At 44.7% G+C, this 18,672-nt stretch overlaps 1 protein-coding gene across 4 annotated transcripts; it reads right to left on the reverse strand.

Annotated features, from left to right (window-relative positions):
• Positions 1 to 3,373: 3,373 nt before the first annotated feature.
• ETV3 (ETS variant transcription factor 3) lies at positions 3,374 to 18,462 on the reverse strand. Of its 4 annotated transcripts, none has more exons than XM_045545453.1 (5): positions 18,187 to 18,462; positions 16,206 to 16,264; positions 15,378 to 15,615; positions 13,976 to 14,091; positions 3,374 to 8,123 (listed from the first exon to the last, which is right to left on the reverse strand). In XM_045545453.1, exons 2-5 carry the CDS (start codon positions 16,249 to 16,251, stop codon positions 6,991 to 6,993), a joined length of 1,533 nt encoding a protein of 510 aa, XP_045401409.1. In that variant the 5' UTR covers positions 16,252 to 16,264; positions 18,187 to 18,462; the 3' UTR covers positions 3,374 to 6,990. The 4 variants fall into 4 exon arrangements, with proteins under 4 accessions (XP_045401409.1, XP_045401411.1, XP_045401410.1 ...); XM_045545455.1 differs by having other exon boundaries at positions 16,206 to 16,261; positions 18,187 to 18,451; XM_045545454.1 differs by lacking the exon at positions 18,187 to 18,462 and adding an exon at positions 17,749 to 18,180 and having other exon boundaries at positions 16,206 to 16,261.
• Between the last annotated feature and the right edge of the window lie 210 nt (positions 18,463 to 18,672).

An 18,672-nucleotide genomic window follows, 5' to 3' on the forward strand; every position in this document is an offset into this window, starting at 1 on the left:
TGCTTGGGCTGCATCCGCAGGGTTTATGGCTTCCTCTCCATTGTCTTCTATACCAGATCCCCAGATCCTGGAGCCAGGGGTCTGGGGACAGTGAAGGTGGGGGGCCCTCCCATCAGCCTAGGCCCAGACTCCATGTCAGTCAAGGCCTTATTGAAGGCTGCCCTGCATTCTGGGAAGCCTTTGACCTTTGATCTTTCCTCCTTTGGCCTTCGTTGCAGCGGCCCTGGAGCCTGTTTGACGGGAGCTGAGGCCCTGCCCTGGGCCTGCACACAGGAGCTTGTTCCCTCCCCCCTGGCTTCCTGCCAAGGTCTCAATACTCCAGATTGGGACACTGGCCTGACTCCTGAAGAAACACTTAAGGCTGACACCTCCCGGCCACCGCCCCCCAGTCAATTCTGCATGTCTGATGCTTAGATGCTGGGAGAGGAGAAAGAAGTGTTTTCATCCATGCCTCGGAGATCCAAGGCAGCAGGGAAAGTACGTGATCTGGAGTCAGGAGACCTTGGTTTGAATCACTAGCACAGCTCACCCTCGCTGGGCTTCACTTTGCTCCTCTGTAAAACAGGGATGGCATATCTGTAAAAAAGTGGGTACAGAGGCACAAAGCCCCACAGAGCGCCGTGACCACGATGATAGAGTGGGACCTCATGTAAACATCTTGGTCACGTCACTAAGTGCTTTATGTGCATCATTTAATCCTCACAACACCCTCTAAAGCAGGGAAACTGAGGCACAGAGAGGTTCCATCGCCTGCCCAAGGTCTCATAGCCAGTAAAATGGCAGGGGGTACTGTGGGATAGGGGCCAGTCCCAGAGTGTCTCCCTTGCAGCTCCTGGGGGAGGAGAGAAGCAGGGGCACGCTGGAGACAGCAGGCCTTCTCGGGGGCTTTCCGCTGCCCTCCTGCCCTCTCCCCCCAATGCTGCCTCCTTTTTCAGGACAAGAAGTTTGGGTGAGTGAAGCTGGAATTAATGAGTCTGCCTGAAGCCTGGGAGAGCAGGCAGAAAGGGAAAACCCCAGGTGGGGCTCTTTAGAACTATAGGTGTCTTAGAAACTGGGAGGCCAGGGGAGCACCCATAGGGGGAGGGTACTCTATGATTGCAGTTCATTTTTCTCTTGCCTACCTTCTATTTGAGTAAATAAATATCCAGCGTGTATCTTGAGGGGAGACAGGTTTGAAGGAAGGAAGGGGGAGCACAGTTGTAGAAAGAAGGGAAGGAGGGAGCCTGAAGACAGAGGAGGAGGGGACGATTGCAGAAACAGGGTCCTGGAGCGGGGACAGGGGCAGCAAAGCTCAGCTCCTTAGGCAGGCGGCCTGACCCTGGGGCCTGGAAGCTTGATGCTGTATATATAAGTGTCACTCCCCACCTCGCTTTGCCTGTCTTCATATTCCAAACTTGCATCTTCACAGTCACACCTTCTTCATATATTTCTTGTTATTCATTTATTCAACAAACACTTACCAAGCTTCTCAGGCTGCAGGCCGTGTGCTAGACACCGGAGAAAGGGAGATGAATTGGACCCTGTGCTGGCTCGGAGCTTCTTGGCTGTCCTGTGAAAAGCCAGACGAGCAGTGCAATGACAGAACAGTGTGGTAAGGGCTGAGATACAACACAGAAGAGTGCCCCTGACCTGCCAGGAAAGGCCCTGGAGATGATGACATCTGAGTTGATGCTGAACGGTAAGATATAATTGTTTAGGTGAAGTGGAGGCCAGAAGGGTGTTCCAGGCAGAGTGGGACTCACCAGATCGGTAGTTTGTTTAGCATGGCCAAGACCTTGTAGCAGAGTGGTTTAAGAGCACGAGTACTGGGACTTGAATGCTGGTCATGCCAGTTAGCTTCTCTGAAACTCAGTGTTCTCCTCAATAAAATGGGAACAAACATAGCACCTATTTCAGAGTTATATCATGAGGATTAAATGAGTTAATACAAGTCAGTCCTTAAAAATGCCTGGCACATGGTAACTGCTCTATTCACAATGGCTGTTACGGTTGCAGCTTAGGCTTTGAGTAGGGTGGGTGAGTGTGTCGCCCCGTGTGCACGGTGAAGGATGAGGCTGGAAGGTGAAGCAGGGGCCAGATTATGACAGGCCTTCCAAACTACAACAGGGAAATGATGGGCAGCCATTGAAGGCTTTATTCCTCACTAACTCACCAGGAAGGGCTCTGAGGCTTACCTCTTCCTCTCGTCCTCTCACTGTCACCAGTGTTCTCACCCCCTGGGCCCTCTTTCCTCACTTCTTTCCCCCATGCTCATCATCACTCCCTCTCCTATTTGCTCAGAATTCGAATAATCACCATCCAATTCTAAGCACTGAAAGGTCAACTTAAGCTGGCACAGCCAGACGCCTGGGATCCTGATCTCAAAACTATGTGCAAGTTTGTTGGTAAAACAAGTCTCCTTTTGCTTTCAGCAATGAGGAGGGGAAGAGAAGCAGGAGGCTTTCCCAGTAGGAAGGTCTCATCCAAGCACATTCCCAGCTTTGTGACATGGGTCACCAGTCGGCTCCTGCCACTTTCCTTTTTCTCACCTAAAGGAGCTGCGTCTTCTTGAGCAGATCAATTTGATAGGGTAGTTTCTTAGGGCTGTGGCCTTCAATGAGCCTCACTGGCCAAGCCAAACTCTTTTGTGAAATATCGGGCATGGCAATGCTGGAGAACAAGGCAAACTGTAGGCGTCTGCTAAGACCCTTCCTAATCCATCCCTGTGTGCCTCTTCTGCTGCACCCCTCACCACTCCATTCCACCCTTCCTGAACTTTGACCCTTTAGTAGAGGTCAAATTAACCTTTGGCATGTTGGGACCTTCACAGTCACTTTGCCTGTCTCACATGGGGCAAATGAGATTACTGCCTGGCACTATTTTTCTTAAGGTGTATTATATTATTCAATACCCCACCAAGAACCCCTCCCACCCCTCTGGACTCTCCTCCTCTACTGGGAAATACAAGGCACTGGCTCAGTTGGACTCTTGGGGAGGGGGGAGGGGAAGGCCTTGGTTTCTGCTGATCACTCCCCACTTTCCCTGGCAACCACTAATCTTGTTTGGTCTCTATGGATTTGCCTGTTCTAGACATGTCATATAAACAGAATCAGGCGACATGTGGTCTTTTGTGTCTAGCTTTGACACGTACTCCTGATGAATCCTCACAACAATCTTGAGAAAGCAATTTCCACCTCACACTTGTCTCTGGCTTCAGTTTCCTTTATCTGGAGGCAGTCATTCATTCAAGGAAATGGACAATCTCCAAAACTGCTAACTATGTGGATACCCGTGCAATGGGAATAAAAAAGTGTGGGGGCGGACTTCAGAATTCTCTGGCAAGACCACCCTGGCACAGTGCATGATGAACAATAAAACCAACAGTCAGCAAACATTACTTAAAAGCATTTTTTTTTTATTTAACTTTAATTTCTGAGGTAAAATACTTTTTTTCTTTCAACTTCCATAACAAAATACAGAGCTATCAGATACCCCTGGAAAAAAAATATGTATATTATACATATATTTCTATAACATTACATCATATATATAATATATATGCAAAAATTTGAAGACTTTATAGAAAGCGGAACATCTAAAAGGCACTGCACAATGGAGTTAAGATTACTTACATTTTATGTACATATACACACTTTATTCTGCTTAAGCGGATAACTAGTGAATGTTCTTTCACATGTGAATGTTTCATTCACAAATCCCTGCATCACAATTTTATAACTCAAAGAATGCCTAAATAGTTCAAAACAAATTAACTGGTAACTTTTTTTTCTCCTAAGAAGAAATCCAAAATGGAACAGGTCTTCAAAGACTGAATTGAAGTTTTCTTTTAAAACAAAAATACATGTTCCATAACTGTTTACAAAATGAAAAGCACAAACATAATTATGGAATAAATTAAAAAAACAGGGACAAACAGCCAACTGACTCTACCCATTTGGTGAGAAGTGATATACTTCAACTATTTTTTTAATGCTTCTGAAAGTTTCTTGGCCCATGGAGGACTAGGGTGCAAAAATTCCCTGTATTAGTGCATTGGGTTTAATGCAGTGCAGCTTGAAAATGAGAGTGAAGAGACTTGGTGAATTGTTTGTATTTCACTCCTACCCATTCTTCAGAAAAAAAGGTGAGCTCAGCGAGGCTGGATGCCCTTAAGAGATCTCTAATGTTTTTTCTATAGCTAAAAAAGCAAACTGTTTACATGAACCAGTTCTTGATTAATGAAATTTCAGTAGATTTATATTTGCAAAGTTTTAAACATTTGGCACAGCAGAATTTGGAAAAAAAATGGGGGAGGGAAAAATAGGTCTGGTTTTTGTCTCCCTTTTTTCCAAGTGCTGTTGGACAATGATGAGATGCTCACAGAAGAGAAAGGGCTGGCTTTCCACCAGGCTGGTGACAGGTGCTGCCAGGAATGGGCTGGGGGGGAGAAAAACTACCTCCCACTCCTTTGCCCCAGGAAATACCAATGACCTCCACATTCCCTGGTCCACTTCCTGAGCAAGCCCAAGTTCGGCTCTGTTTAAGCCCCTCCACCCCCCCCCCACCCAACCCCAGTGTGCAGTGCAAATCAACCAACAATTTACTGGTGGAATGGCAATCAAAGGAAACAGTAAAACATCAAACAATTTCTTAAAGCCAAAAAACATTATTCATGGAGGTGAACATTTTTCGAGTGTGTGTTTTTTCAAGTGTAAAAGCAGTGACTTTTTCAAACAGAAGCAGCATCTAGGAATTAATTCTGGCACTTGGGTTCTAGGGGGTTACAGGTATGCATCATGGATTTTTCTCCCTCTCTTATTTTAAAGGCCTCGTGTTTCTATTCCTGAGTTCATACCAACACCTGCTGGCCCTCCCCTCTAGCAGACAGTGGGTGGCCAGCCAGCCTCCCTGGTTAGATCAGGCAACACCAAGCAGAGAACCCTCCCCTACCTGCTGGGCTTGCTTTTCTGATTCAGAGGTAAGTTGAGGTGCAGACAAAGAAATTGACAAAAACACAACCACCAAAGGCAGCCTGAAAGAGGAGCCCTTTGCAGCCTGAGTTGCTAGGGACCACTCTCCAGTCCCTTTCTCGGAGAAAGACAAGTCACTCATGGAATTTGAATCAAATAGGGGAGGACACTTGTCAAGAAATAACACGATGGACTCAAGTCATACCAAGCTATCTGACTGTCTCACTCACCTGCTCCAACCTTTCCCGAGCCCCTGTCTCATGTAAGCACTCCAGTCTAAAAAAGAAAAAACGCCCCCACCATTAAAAGACAACCCTCAAATGGTACTCAGTATATAGAGTTCGCTTAAGCTAAAGTGGAGTCAGGAAGTTCTCCAATTCCTAGACACCATCCCTGTGCCACCCCTTGCTCCTATCAGATACGGAGTTATTTCTTCTCTCCCTGCTGCCCTGCGCATCTGAGCCACAGTCAAGTATTTACATACACTACATAGGCACATGTGTGCACACACACAGGAAGTGAGCGGCTGTTTCTTTCTCTCTTCCCCTAGTCCAAGATCAATACTTTCCTGTTCCTTTGAAGTTGCTGAAAGAGAATTTCCCATGAAGAAACAATTCCTCATTGCCTGTAAACTGGAGTCTCATCTAGGATAGTCGATTGAACATGACATGAGAATCAGAACAATACAGGCAAATGGGTATTAGCAAGAACGGCAACACCACAAGACAGACACTAACTCTTTTTCATTCATACCAGGCTTTGGGCATCTGGTTGCTTTATGTGTCTTCTTTCCACCTCTTCCTTCAGTCTCAACAAACATCCACTTGTACCCCCAGCTACCTTCTGCATTTCCAGGTAACATCTGCCCTTAACTCCCACAATCCTGCCTTCTTGTTACCCATCCCAACAACATCAAGAGGGAATGACTAAATATCAGCTAGAAATTTAACCATGTCTCAACATTCTTGGATTATCTGAAAAGTTGTCCATGCCCTTTTACAGGTTTATGCTGACAGACCCGTATCATCTTAAAGTGTGTTCATAGTTAAGGCTTGACTTAAGAAAATAAAAGAATCAGACATAATGGAAAGACATCTTCAACAATGTTGTCATGCCTCTCAGTGAACTTGCTCACAGTCACACTTTGGTTTGGCTCCCCAAACCCACAATAGAAAAGGAAAAATGAAGATTTTTTTTTTTGTTTTCTTTTGTTTTTAAAGGCATTGGGTTCCTTCCTCCTGCCCTCTTCTTTCTTCCCTGAACAAGAGTTTACAACTCCTCATGGCTTCTTAATGGGTGAAGTAGGTGATAAGTCCAAGAAACTCACAGCAGGGCTTCCTGTCTCAACCATGCAGCCGAGAGGTAGCCAGCTCCTGTGCCTTCCCAGCCCCACTCTAACTGGCAGTACGTTCACATTTCCTGAAAACATTTTTTTTAAAAGAAGAAAAAATGCCAAACAACAAGAAAAAAGAGAACGACCAACATCTGAATAACCCCCACCCCCACCCCAGTAAGACTGAGATTATCTTATTCCTCCCCTGAAATAATTAAAAAGAAACATTTCAGGCAAAATACTTATTATCAATGGTCTCTCACTGCTCAACCTCCCAATCATGCCCTTTTCCCTTTTACGTATATCGCTCGGAGCATAATAAATTCATTAATGGCTTTCCATATATAAATACAATAGAAAAGAAAGAAGTCTGGAACCTGAACTATCATGGGACCAAACAGTATCTTGGCCCTTTAAGAGTTTTTCCTTGTCAGAAAGTGTAAGCCTCAACAGGAAAGAGAGGCTCCTTCTCCTTTCAGTTCAATACCCTCCCTGTGTCCTACTCACCAGGAAAAAAAGTGTATTCATATCCCACCTAATTTACAACAGAAGATACCCCATCCCATCCCCAAAACATAAAAATACAAGTCTATGACCCCAGAATGATCAGCCCAGTCTAACTCCCTCCCCCCTACCCTGAAATCTTGCTACATAAATACATGTATGTATTTGATTATAGTATAAACAGCTCCAAATCCACTTCCAGTTCTAAGCATCAGCAGCTGCTGTTGCCAAGCCCCGGGGTCCTGACCCATTCCAGAGGAACTTGCCATTCTTGCTCAGCTCTCGGGCCTCAGGGTCATCATTCCAGCGCCGCTTCAACCGAAGCTTGGGGGGCATCAGGGCATCTTCTTTCTTCTCAGGTGCACTGGGCTCTTTACCAGGCCTGTCCTCACTGTCTTCAGTAACCTCCAGGGGTTCTTCACTTGGGCTGCTAATGGGCACAGAGGGCCAGACAGGCGGTACAGTGGGGCGGGCAAAGATGGTGCCTTTTCCTTCTATGGTCCTGCTCGGCACAGCGCCCTCTTCTTGAGAGCGCTCCTCCTTTTCTCGTGCCGACTGCCTGAGGCTCTCAGGATCCTTTTCAGAGGCAGGCTCCACTTTAATTCTTGGGGGGACAGGAGCCATGGTAGGTGCGGCAACAGGTGCTGACTCCTCATTGCTCTCTGCCCTCTCCCGATTCTTCCGCCCAACTGGTGGGGGCTGCAGCTTGATAGAAAACTGAGTTGACTCCTCAGGATGCATTTGGCACTGAAATGGCGGAACCATGAGCCCCGGGTAACGGGGAAAAGTCCGAGGACTCAGATGGTAGTTGAACACAGAACAGGCTTGAGAATGAAGGTAGTGTTTCATTTCCTCTGGGTTGAAGGAGAAGCAACTGCTGCTGGTGAAGGGGCTCAGGCCTGGTGATGGGCTATAGGAGAAGATGGTGGGTGTCAGGGAGAGGGCTGGAGAAATGGGGACATTAAGGACACCTCCTCGGCCAGGGATTGGAGAGACAGCGAAGGGACTGTGGGGGTCAGGGTACATCCCTGGCCTAGTGAACAGAGGAAGCATTATGTCAGGCTTGCGTTTCTGATGGCCAATCCCTCCGCCACTGACAGCGTTCCGGGAGGATATGTGATCCACACCCCGGTGCCAGTCAGCGGCTGAGCCATCCTCTAGCTCTGAAAGCTCCGCCTTCCTATCAGTGCCATTATTCGACTCCTGGCCAGTAGTTAGGGAACTAGCAGAGAACCGCCCCGGCTGCATATCACTGGTTGGAGAATGGGTGTCCAGAGGTGGGAAATGGAAGCGGGAAGAGGCTGTTGGCACTGGTGGCGCACTCTGAGGAACCACACCTATGATGGTGGAAAAGACAAAAGACTACATCAGAGGTCTGGTCATTCATTATCACTACTTTCTTATGCTAAAGAAGTACAAAATGTTTAGAAGCAACAGGAAACAAACATTCCAACTGGACTAAATCCCAAAGTTCCCCATTTTCCTAGTAACTACTGCTCAGCTGCTTCAACTCAATTTAGCTGCCATCTTTCTCTTGCCTCTTACTTTACTTTCTTGACAATATTCCTGTCTGAAGTATCATTTACTTGCTTATCTATATTCTAAAACATGAACTCCACAAGGCAGGGACTTCCTATTATTCACAATGGTATTCCCAGCAGTTCAGAGCTTAACAGTTAGTAGGTGCTCAATAAATATTGTTGAATGAATGAACGATACAATTGTCTTCTCCTCTGCAATTTTAAATATTATGTACATATCACCTATCTCAATTTTTAGTTTTGCAAATAGATTTTTCTTATTTTCATTCACTGTGCTAACCACATCAACTTGATGGGGTCGCAAGTTCTCAATTTCCCCTGAAGGTCCTCCTGATAAATAAGGCCTAGGAAAGGTATTTCATCTGAGGCCTCAGGGACCCTGTGAGTTTCCTGGGAGGTATCAGTGGCATGTATGATGATGATGTCAAGAGGGCTCTTTATGCTCCAAGGCAGAGATGAGAAGGGAGAAGGAAAAAAGGGAGAATAAAAGCACAGGAAAAACCAAAGTAAGGAAGTAGGATGATCTAGAAGAAATAAAAAAGGTGCATATGACACAGTGTGGTTAGAAATTGGTCCTAATCAGCTTTCACCTTCTGTTCTTGGTATAAGAGAATCATCCTCAGATATGATTCTGTCGTCTACTAGTATGTGCAAGATTGTAGCTTTCTAGGTACATGCGACTGAGTAACACTGTGCCAGAGCAGCATTTCCCAAACTGCTGTTCCGTAGAAAACTGCTCTACAGGACTTTTTTTTCTTTTAAAGCTGCTGATTTAATCTTACAATTAGGAAAAACAGATGGATAATCTTGCAAATGATTTGAGCAGAGCCAGGAAGATCCCAGAACAAAAGTATCTCTTCTACTAGCTTATTACAGTGGCTAAAATTCCACCCTCTTTTATTCTTTTGGATCTTGACTTTTTCTTAAAAGCACATCTATTCGAGAGCAAAAAATCACTTCTATGTATTCTGAAGGATGGAATAAGTTTAAGTATAATGTGCAAGGGAAGAGAAAGTCCTGTTTCCTAAGCAATTCAGAAATGCTTGATTAAATCAAGTTAATTATAAATAAATAAATAAATAAATAAATAACAACTGGAGAATATTTCAGTCTTTACACATGCTAAAGTATACTGTAAATCTATAAGAAGAAGACACAATTATTAATAGTAGCATTTTCCAAATGCATTTTGTTGGAGCAAAAGGAAGGTGAGACTAGGAGCAATGGTGGGACGATAGCATTCTGGCCCCACACCTCTGATTAACTGGAGTAGCCTTACTTTTATATATGAAGATAGCAAATCTAAGATTTTGTTTAAAAAGAAAAGTCTTCGTTTAAAAAAGAAAGTATGAGGCTGGGTGCGGTGGCTTACGCCTGTAATCCTAGCACTCTGGGAGGCTGAAGTGGGAGGATCGCTTGAGGTCAGGAGTTTGAGACCAGCCTGAGCAAGAGCCTTGAGATCCTGTCTCTACTAAAAATAGAGAAAAAAATTAGCCAGTCAACTAAAAAGAGAAACAAATAATTAGCCGTGTGTGGTGGCTCGCGCCTGTAGTCCCAGTTACTTAAGAGGCTGAGGCAGAAGGAACACTTGAGCCCAGGAGTTTGAAGTTGCTGTGAGCTAGGCTGATGCCACGAGACTGTCTCAAAAAAAAAAAAAAAAAAAAAAAAAAAAAAAAAAGAAGGCATGAATACCATTGCTTTGGAAGATGATCACCAGGAAATTCGAGTAGTAGGGTTGGAAAATGTGGGTCTGAATCTTAGTTCTGGCACATTCTACCTTGTAGCCTAGTGCAAGTAATAAACTGGAGTCTTTGACCCCTTTTGGCAAAATGGAAATAATAAGGTCTTTGCCTAGGTCCAAACCCTGGTCATATCACTCATTAGTTGTGTGCCTGGACAAGTTATCTCTCTGTGCCCCAGTTTCCTTATCTGTAAAAATAGGTAAGAACAGGATGAAACCTCATGTTATGAGGAGTAAAAGAGTTAACATTTGTAAAGCCCTTAGAATAGTACTGGTACATAGCAAATTGCATGTGGTTGTTAAAAAAAAAAAAACAACGATTTTTCATTAGATAATCATGATTCAAAATCAAAACTTAAAAAGACATGTATCATTCAAATATGGACCATATGAGATAATAGTATTACACTAATGTTAAATTTCCTGAGTGTGATAATGTTACTGTGGTTATGGAGGAGAACGTCCTTGTTCCTGGGAAATACAAGCCGAAGTACACAGGGCTGAAATGTCATGATGTCTGCAACTTAATCTCAAAAGATTTAAAAAGTACATATAAATAGAAAGAGATAAAGCAAATGTGGCAACAATATTAACCATTAGTGAATCTAGATAAAGATTATGTGGGTGTTCACTAGTTTTTTCTCCCAATTTTTCTGTAGGTTTGAAGCTTTCCAAAATAAAAGTAAAAAACCAGGGTAGGTGGTGCCACTCCAGGTGGCAGTATGGAGGCATAGACCGAGATGCCTGAAGTCCATCCTTAATCTGATCTGTCTTCCCCTCATCCCTTGACAGGTAACCATTTTTACTAGTATCTTCTGTATCTTTCCAGTGTTTCTTATGCAAATATAAGGAAATATTAAAATATATTTAATGTATTTTATAGGTAGATAAAATAGATAAAAATGAAATACTGTATACAGAAGTACTTTCAATACTACCTAAATGTTAAGTACCCTAAATTGTTAACAGTGAGTAGGATTATGGGGAAGGGGAAAAAATATTTACCTTTTTTTTCTATAAACCTCTTTATTATTTGGTTATGTTACAATCAACCATGTATTGTCTTCTTTTAAAAAACACACAGACTAGGCCGGGCGCAGTGGCTCACGCCTGTAATCCTAGCACTCTGGGAGGCCGAGGCGGGCGGATGGTTGGAGCTCAGGAGTTCGAGACCAGCCTGAGCAAGAGCGAGACCCCGTCTCTACTAAAAATAGAAAGAAACTATATGGACAGCTAAAAATATATATAGAAAAAATTAGCCGGGCATGGTGGCACATGCCTGTAGTCCCAGCTACTCGGGAGGCTGAGGCAGAAGGATCACTTGAGCCCAGGAGTTTGAGGTTGCTGTGAGCTAGGCTGATGCCACGGCACTCACTCTAGCCTGGGCAACAGAGTGAGACTCTGTCAAAAAAAAAAAAAACAAAAAAAAAAACCACACAGACCAGAATAGCCCAACTCTACCACCCCACTCCTTGAAGACATGATCTCTTTGGCCTCCAGGATCTAAATCCACATACCTCCACTTTTTAGAGCACTTATCACGCTTCACATTGTATCAAACTTAGTATATCTTATCTCTTCCGTTAAACTGTAAATTCCTTGAGGGAAAGAACTCCCCTATAATCTCTCTTTTTTTTTTTTTTTGGTCTTTAGAGCTTAACATATTATCTGGTGAACAAATGAATGAATCCCAATCTAGAAGAGAAATGTATGATCTATTAAATAAGAGCTAGATTTCAATAGCTCAATCTCTCAGGAATTGTCTCCTAAGAAACTATTCAACAGATAACTAGTCAACCCACCCTGATCTGTCTTTTTGTTGTCCTCATCCTTAATTTTTTTTTTTTGAGAGACAGTCTCTGTTGCCTGGGCTAGAGTGCCACAGTGTCAGCCTAGCTCACAGCAACCTCAAACTCCTGGGCTCAAGCGATCCCCCTGCCTCAGCCTCCTGAGTAGCTAGGACTACACGTTAGCACCACAACACCTAATTTTTCTATTTTTAGTTAGAGACAGGGTCTCAGTCTTGCTCAGGCTGAACTAGAACTCCTGACCTCAAGCGATCCTCCCACCTTGGCCTCCCAGAGTGCTAGTAATACAGGCGTGAGCCACTGCGCCTGGCCTTCATCCTTAATTTTATCATTTGTAAAATGTGGCTATCAAGACATACATTTTATGGGCTAGAAGGGTTGAATGAGATAATTCACAAAACCACTAAGCAAAAGTACTTCCATTAAGTACATGTTCAATAAATGTTACATTCCTTTGTCATCATAAAGTTAACCTTAAACAACATTTGGCCTATTTGGGTAAAAGTTCTCTATAAACTAATGAGTCCAGTTCTTTAGAGTTGTGTCTAGGGGATGTGAGCAACCAAAAAGTATGCCTAAAAGAAATGTACACAGGGAAAGAGCAAGTGTGAGAAATAGAGGAAACAAGATTCCAGTGGCTAGAACAGGTTTGATTTCCTAACGCCTCTCCCTCAGGCACAAGGAAAGAAAACAGGTTGTAATTAGAGAGATGCATTCCAATACCACTTTTTTTTTTTAAATGCATGCCCCAGGGACAGGAGGGAGTGGTTACAGAAAGAGAGATGGAACTGTAATGATAGCAGAGTCAAGCTAAAACTGCCCTAACTTGTTGTGTGCGGTAATTACATATCTGCAATGGATCTCAACATTATATTCTCTCAGCCACACCCCCGCTCTAATTTTTCAGGTTTCATCCAACTTTTTTCTGAGAAGTTGTATTACTGCAGAATCATGATCAGCTCTCTTTGCCTTAACATACAAGACCACAAAGACAGTACCGATGGACTGGTCAGAAAATAGTTAAATATGAACTACAGTAGTTTTCTCTTATCCGAGGTGTCAGTTTCTCTTTCCACTGTTTCAGTTACCCTCAGAGGTCTGAAAATAGGTAAGCACAGTAAAATAAGATATTTTGAGAAAGAGGGAAACCACATTCACATAACTTTTATTATGGCATATTGCTATAACTGTTCTATTTCATTACTAGTCATTGTTAATCTCATTGTGCCTAATTATAAATGAAACTTTATCACAGGTATGTATGTATAGGAAAAAAACATAGTACATATGGGGTAAGGTACTATCTGTGGTTTGAGAATCCAGTGGGGGGTCTTGGAACATATATCCCAAGGATGAAGAAGGACTTTATTTTTTGGGGTAGGGGTATGATTTGCATCTACAAAACCCTCACAAACAAAAAACCACACATAACAGCATAACTCTTTTAAGAGTCTGCCTTCTGCATCAAGAGAGAAGCTTCAAACTTCTATGAGGAGCTGTGACGGAAAGCTATAAAGCTGAGAGCCAAGAGGGGAAGCCCTGCTGCACTTAAAAGGAGAGAAGGTCAAGTAACCCCAGAGTCTTGTTGTCTGAGGATTTGCTGGTGCAGATCAAAGACACTGCTTCTCAGTGCAAACATGTAAATCTCCCCTTCTCTGATCAAGGATGCTGTGGTTTTGATGATATTCACTTGATAAGGGAGAGCTTGGTAGTTTCATAGAAAATCGGAAGTGTTTGTAGATACAAGTTCCCATCTATGAAAGAGCCATTGGGCAAGGTGTTAAAACTGAGTCCTGAACTTAAAGCTTAACACAAATCTATGAAATATCATTCCTAAACAGGATAGTGTGATAATATCTAGGAGATTACAAATAATATGCAGAAAAAAGAATCAAATAAATCTATCTTGATACTGCACAGCCTATTACTCTTTATGAGATGAATGAGAAGACTTGAGTAAGAACACTGAGGCAATCTAAGGGATTATATTACTTTAGTGTTTCTAAAATCTCCTTAAACATGCCATGTCTTAGATTTGGGTTTTAAAAATCCTTTTTCAACTCAAAATTTATTTCCCACTAAGAGAGTTTGCATCTTACCACTTGACCGAATATTGATGAATGGGTAGTTGGGCATCACCAGCTTGTTGAAGTTAAATTTATAAGTAAACCTTTTCCCTTTTGTCTTATGCAGGATCCTCTTGTTGTAATAGTATCTGTAAAAAAAAAAAAAAAAAAAAAAGGAATACATGTCAATTTATCCTGTAGCTATTGACAGCTCTTCATATACTTAGGTAACCACTAAGACCAACAACTCTTGCTCTAAGTATTACTTACAAACATCACCATCATTCTTTTACAGCCTGGCCCTCAGGTTAGAGCTGGGAGATCTAAGAGCTTACATTTGTCATTCAATTTTCAACTAAGCTCTAGTCTTTGGCTAAAACTTTACAAAAAACAACCTCACTTTTAAGATTCTGAACACCTACCCCAGCCCCGATCACCTTTCTTCTCCACCTCTCTACAATTTCAGTTCTATAGTTCATTTCCTTCTTGTTCCACTATATGTCACTAACTGCCTACTTTCTCTTTTCTGTCTTGCCTAGGGAGGAGCAGACAAATCCCTTGGGAGACCTGATGCAGTTTGTCTGGAGGCACAAAGGAATGTAGAACTGTTTTATGGTCGCAGGTTAATCAAACAATGGCATACACTGATCTGGAAAACAGCAGCCAGTGTGGCTCCCTTCCCTTTCAAAGACTCAAAGGGCTATGAGAGGCTCTAGCAAAGCTACTGTACAAATTTTACATTCAGGATCACTAAGCATGAAGAAAGGAAAGAAAACTTCTCTGTACCTGAAACCTTTAGCCTTATATCTATTCAGTAGCACAGGTCATAAACTGCCTTCTGGCACCTTGAGGGCTTTATAAAGGGTTATGAAATTTAAAGACTGACAAGGGGAAAAGAGAACCTGAGAAAACTTGCAGTGATCAATCTTTAGACATGTTGGAGCAACCTATGGACTGACAACTGAGCTCACAGATATAGTTCCTGAAAAGATAGGTCAGTGCCATTCAGTGAGCCCTCCCTATGTGAGCTTGCTTCACATTTCCCTGGTTTCTTTCTGGGAGCCCAAAGAAAAGAAATTCTAATAGATTCCCAATAGGGAAATCTAAACTAATCCTCTGGATTATAAATGAGCTCTAATCCATGTTTCACCATACACTCTCGCCCACTACACAGCAAAATCGGCTGTCTGTCAGGATCCAGTGCCAGCCACATTGGAATTCCCTCCTACATACAACCAAAGATATGCCTTTTCTCCTCCTGTGCCTATGCTACTCAGATTCAACAGCTCTTCTACTCCCACTTTAAAGCCACACATTATTCACTAAGATAGTGTAGTCTCTTATCACCTGATACCCTTTTTATCTAACATTCACTAAAGTACTTAGTCTCCTTCCAATCTGTTAACACCACAGATTTGGGAATCCTTTCCCTTACCTGAGGGCCCGGCTCAGCTTGTCATAATTCATCTGTGGTTTGCATTTCCTGCGGCCCCAGAGGCGGGCCACCTCATCTGGATCCTTGATGACAAACTCCCCGTACTCTCCCTGCTGCCAGGCAATAACATGGCGGAACTCTTCCTTCTGCAGCAGCTCCAGGATGAAGTGCCACAGCTGGATCTGCCGGGAGCCCGGGGACGACTCTGTTTTGTAGGCCCAGTCAGGAAACTGATAGCCTTTAATGTGAAAAGGGCAAGATCAAGGTAATCAGGAGCTAGGTACATGCATATCAGCACCCCCATCTCTACATTCCACTGGTCAGAAACTCTGAAGTGCTTTGCAAACATGCCATAAACACCCTTTCGGTCAGCTTGGACTAACCACAGCAGGGAAGAGGAAAGCAGGGAAGTTACCAATCCTTGTAGCAATCATTAAATCTGATAGAGTTGGGCAGCAGCACCCAGGTGTCCTAATCTCTTACCCTTCATACATTACTGAATCACACACCTACTTTCTATGAGGGCATGAAAGTTCCAAAGCGAAAAAAACAAGAAAGATTAACTACTGTTTTAGGAAAATACAGCTTAAAATTCTTCACCCCGAAGTTGAAATTGCGTCTCTAACAGAGAAGAGACTCTAAAGCTTGGGATGTGGGTGTGGTGACCAGACATGTTAAATATACATCTACAAGAAACAAGTCTACAACTGTCCCAGCAGTATCCACCGTCAGTCATGGTCTGGCATTTGAGAACAGAGCACAAGTGAAGAGAACAAGAAGCACTGAGGGACATTCCAGGTGCATCAGAGATGATCAACTTTTGCTCACCTCCACCTCCTTCTGGCTTTTCCACGATGCTACAGCCCGCTTTCATTTTCACCCTCCTGCTGAGAGACACAAGCCACACAATTACTTTAAGATGCTCTTTGTTTATTATCCTCCCAAGGTTTTCTAGCGCAGCCTTTTCTCAAACTTCTTTTCCCTGTCTTTCCTTCCTCATGCAACCCTCTTTCTTTCAAACATGTCACCTCCAAACTGCTAATCCCTAAGTCATCAAATGATGGGCCTCAGGTCATCAGCTTCAAAAGCCATAATTATCTCTCACCTGACTTTAAACCACAGAGCATAAACACTGTCTTTAATATTTGCTTTCTTCCTCCTGACCAACCCTTCGAATGTTTAAAAAAAAAAAAAAAGGGTACAGTGAAACAGGTCCAAAAAGGCAGCCAAAACAAGTCAAACAGTTTGTCTTCTATTACTAGACAAGCCCAGATGCCAAAATACACAAGCCTGAGTTGACCCAGATGTACCAGCTTAAAGAGTGAAAAAAAATCCAAATCCATCTAATTCCCACTGAAGAATGAACATCTGATTTTGATTTATTTTACTGAATTATGTGAGATGGGAGGAGGAAAACTCCTCCCAGTCAGAAACTGCCCCCTCCCCCTTGAAAAATACCCTGGGATACAGGAAGTAAACACACCATATGTGCAGCTACTCGATACAAGAAACACACACACACTTTCAAAGGTCTTTTTGAGAAAAGTTTTACATTTTCCCCCTTTAACAGGAAGGGGAAAAAAGCAAGCATTTCTGAGGACCTTCTGGCCAATGAGTGGAGGGAGTCTTGCTGAGATCTAAATTCATTCCATCCAGATTTGCAGTTCCTCAATAAATTTCCTGTTCCTAGCAGCAAGCAGCTTTGAGTCAGTCAATTCTTTAGAAAAAAGGAGGGAGAGGTGAGACTGCCAGAGGGACATGGGGGCGGGAGAGGGCACATCTACCCTCATTGTTCTTCAGTGTAGATGACAGGCCCTTAGCACCCACATTGCCAGAAGTCTGGAGGGAATGTAGGTGCCTCAGTCGCCCCAGGGTGGGGACAAATTCCTAATCCTGTAAATTTCATCTAACCTAAGAGTCCTCTAGATCCTTTAAAATTTTGTCTTACCATACACATTAAGGAAACCAGCAAGTTTCAGTCTATAAAGCCACCAGGGGCCGAGGACAAGATAAATATGATAAAGGAAGGAAAAAACAAACAGACATGGAACGCAGAAATACACAAACAAGATATACAATAATAAGGCACCAGGGCTGAGGCAGGAGCTTCCTCTCCTATCCCAGTGACAATGAGGGAGGAAAAACACTAATTTCCCCACGGCTCCAGGAAGCTACCCTGGACTGTAATTCCTAGATTGCTCTGCCGGATCGAGGGGCCTTTACCCTGCCACAGGAATGCCCTTCAACCAGCACGACTGAGGTCCAAACCCCGTTGCAACGACGATCTGACCAGGAAGCCTTCTCCTGACACTCCCGTTCCTCGCTTTTCCCCACAACGCCCCCCACCTTCTCAGGAGACGCCTCTACATGCCTTTCACAAATTCACTACGAAGACGGTCCGTCCAAGTGGGGCCACTCGTCTCATCTCTGCAAACCTCAGGTCCCCAGTCCTTCCTCAGATCACGACCATTCCCCCCAAAGTGAGGCATGCACAGTGCGGCGTGCGGATCTCCTGAAGCAGCTCCCGGTATCGGCTTCCACAGCCATCAGAGCTTCCTTTCCACTCGCCTCCTGGCCAGGGTTCCCTTACCCCGTGGCCTCGGGACTCCGCGGAGCCATCGCACGAACGCTGCCCAGAGTCCCAGTCGCCCCTCAGACACGGGGCCCCCCACCTCCCCCGCCCCGGGTGAGGCCCGGCTGGGTTGGTACGCGGCCGGGCGAGCCGCCCGGACCCCAGGGACGCCGTCTCCGCCGGAGTCCGGGGTCCGGCCCAGAAGGGCCCGACGGCCGGGGCAAGGCCGGGACTCACCTCTCCCCGGCACGGTCAATCTTCGGTCCGGTCTCGTCCGCGGCGTCTCCGGCTCCTCCTCATCCACCCCAGCAGGAAGTGACCTCCTCGGCTGCTTTCGTCACTTCCATCCTCAGCAGAAAGGGCGGGGGAGGAGGAGGCGCCCTCCCGTCGGCTCCCAGCCTCACCTCGCCGCACCCAGCCGCGTCTCCCTCTCCTTTCTCCTTTCAGCAGACGCCGACTTCCTCCCGCACTCCGCCCCCTGCGCGCTCCTCCCGCGGCGCATCCCGCGCATCCGCCCCGACACGGCGCATGCGTCACGCTGCGGGGGCACGTTACGCACGCTCGCGGCGGGCGGGCGGCCCAGCGCGGCTGCTGGGCTTGGGTCCGCCGGACTCCGAGGGGTGACGCGGCACGAGGGGGCGCTGGCCTCCGCGCGCTTCCCACGCCAGGCCGGCGCTGTGCTGCGGCACCGAGTCCGCGGGGCGAGGTGCTGCGCCAGGGGCC

The sequence above is a fragment of the Lemur catta genome, chromosome 3 (assembly GCF_020740605.2).
Source record: "Lemur catta isolate mLemCat1 chromosome 3, mLemCat1.pri, whole genome shotgun sequence".
NCBI lineage: Eukaryota > Metazoa > Chordata > Mammalia > Primates > Lemuridae > Lemur > Lemur catta.

What these genes read in the sequence shown, in the direction of transcription:
- ETV3 (XM_045545453.1), bottom strand. Translation starts at nt 16,251, where the DNA reads ATGAAAGCGGGCTGTAGCATCGTGGAAAAGCCAGAAGGAGGTGGAG. An exon ending in AAAGCCAGAAGGAGGTGGAG is followed by an intron (nt 15,616 to 16,205) that starts GTGAGCAAAAGT and finishes TTCACATTAAAG; the next exon opens with GCTATCAGTTTCCTGACTGG. An exon ending in AAGCTGAGCCGGGCCCTCAG is followed by an intron (nt 14,092 to 15,377) that starts GTAAGGGAAAGG and finishes TTTTTTTTACAG; the next exon opens with ATACTATTACAACAAGAGGA.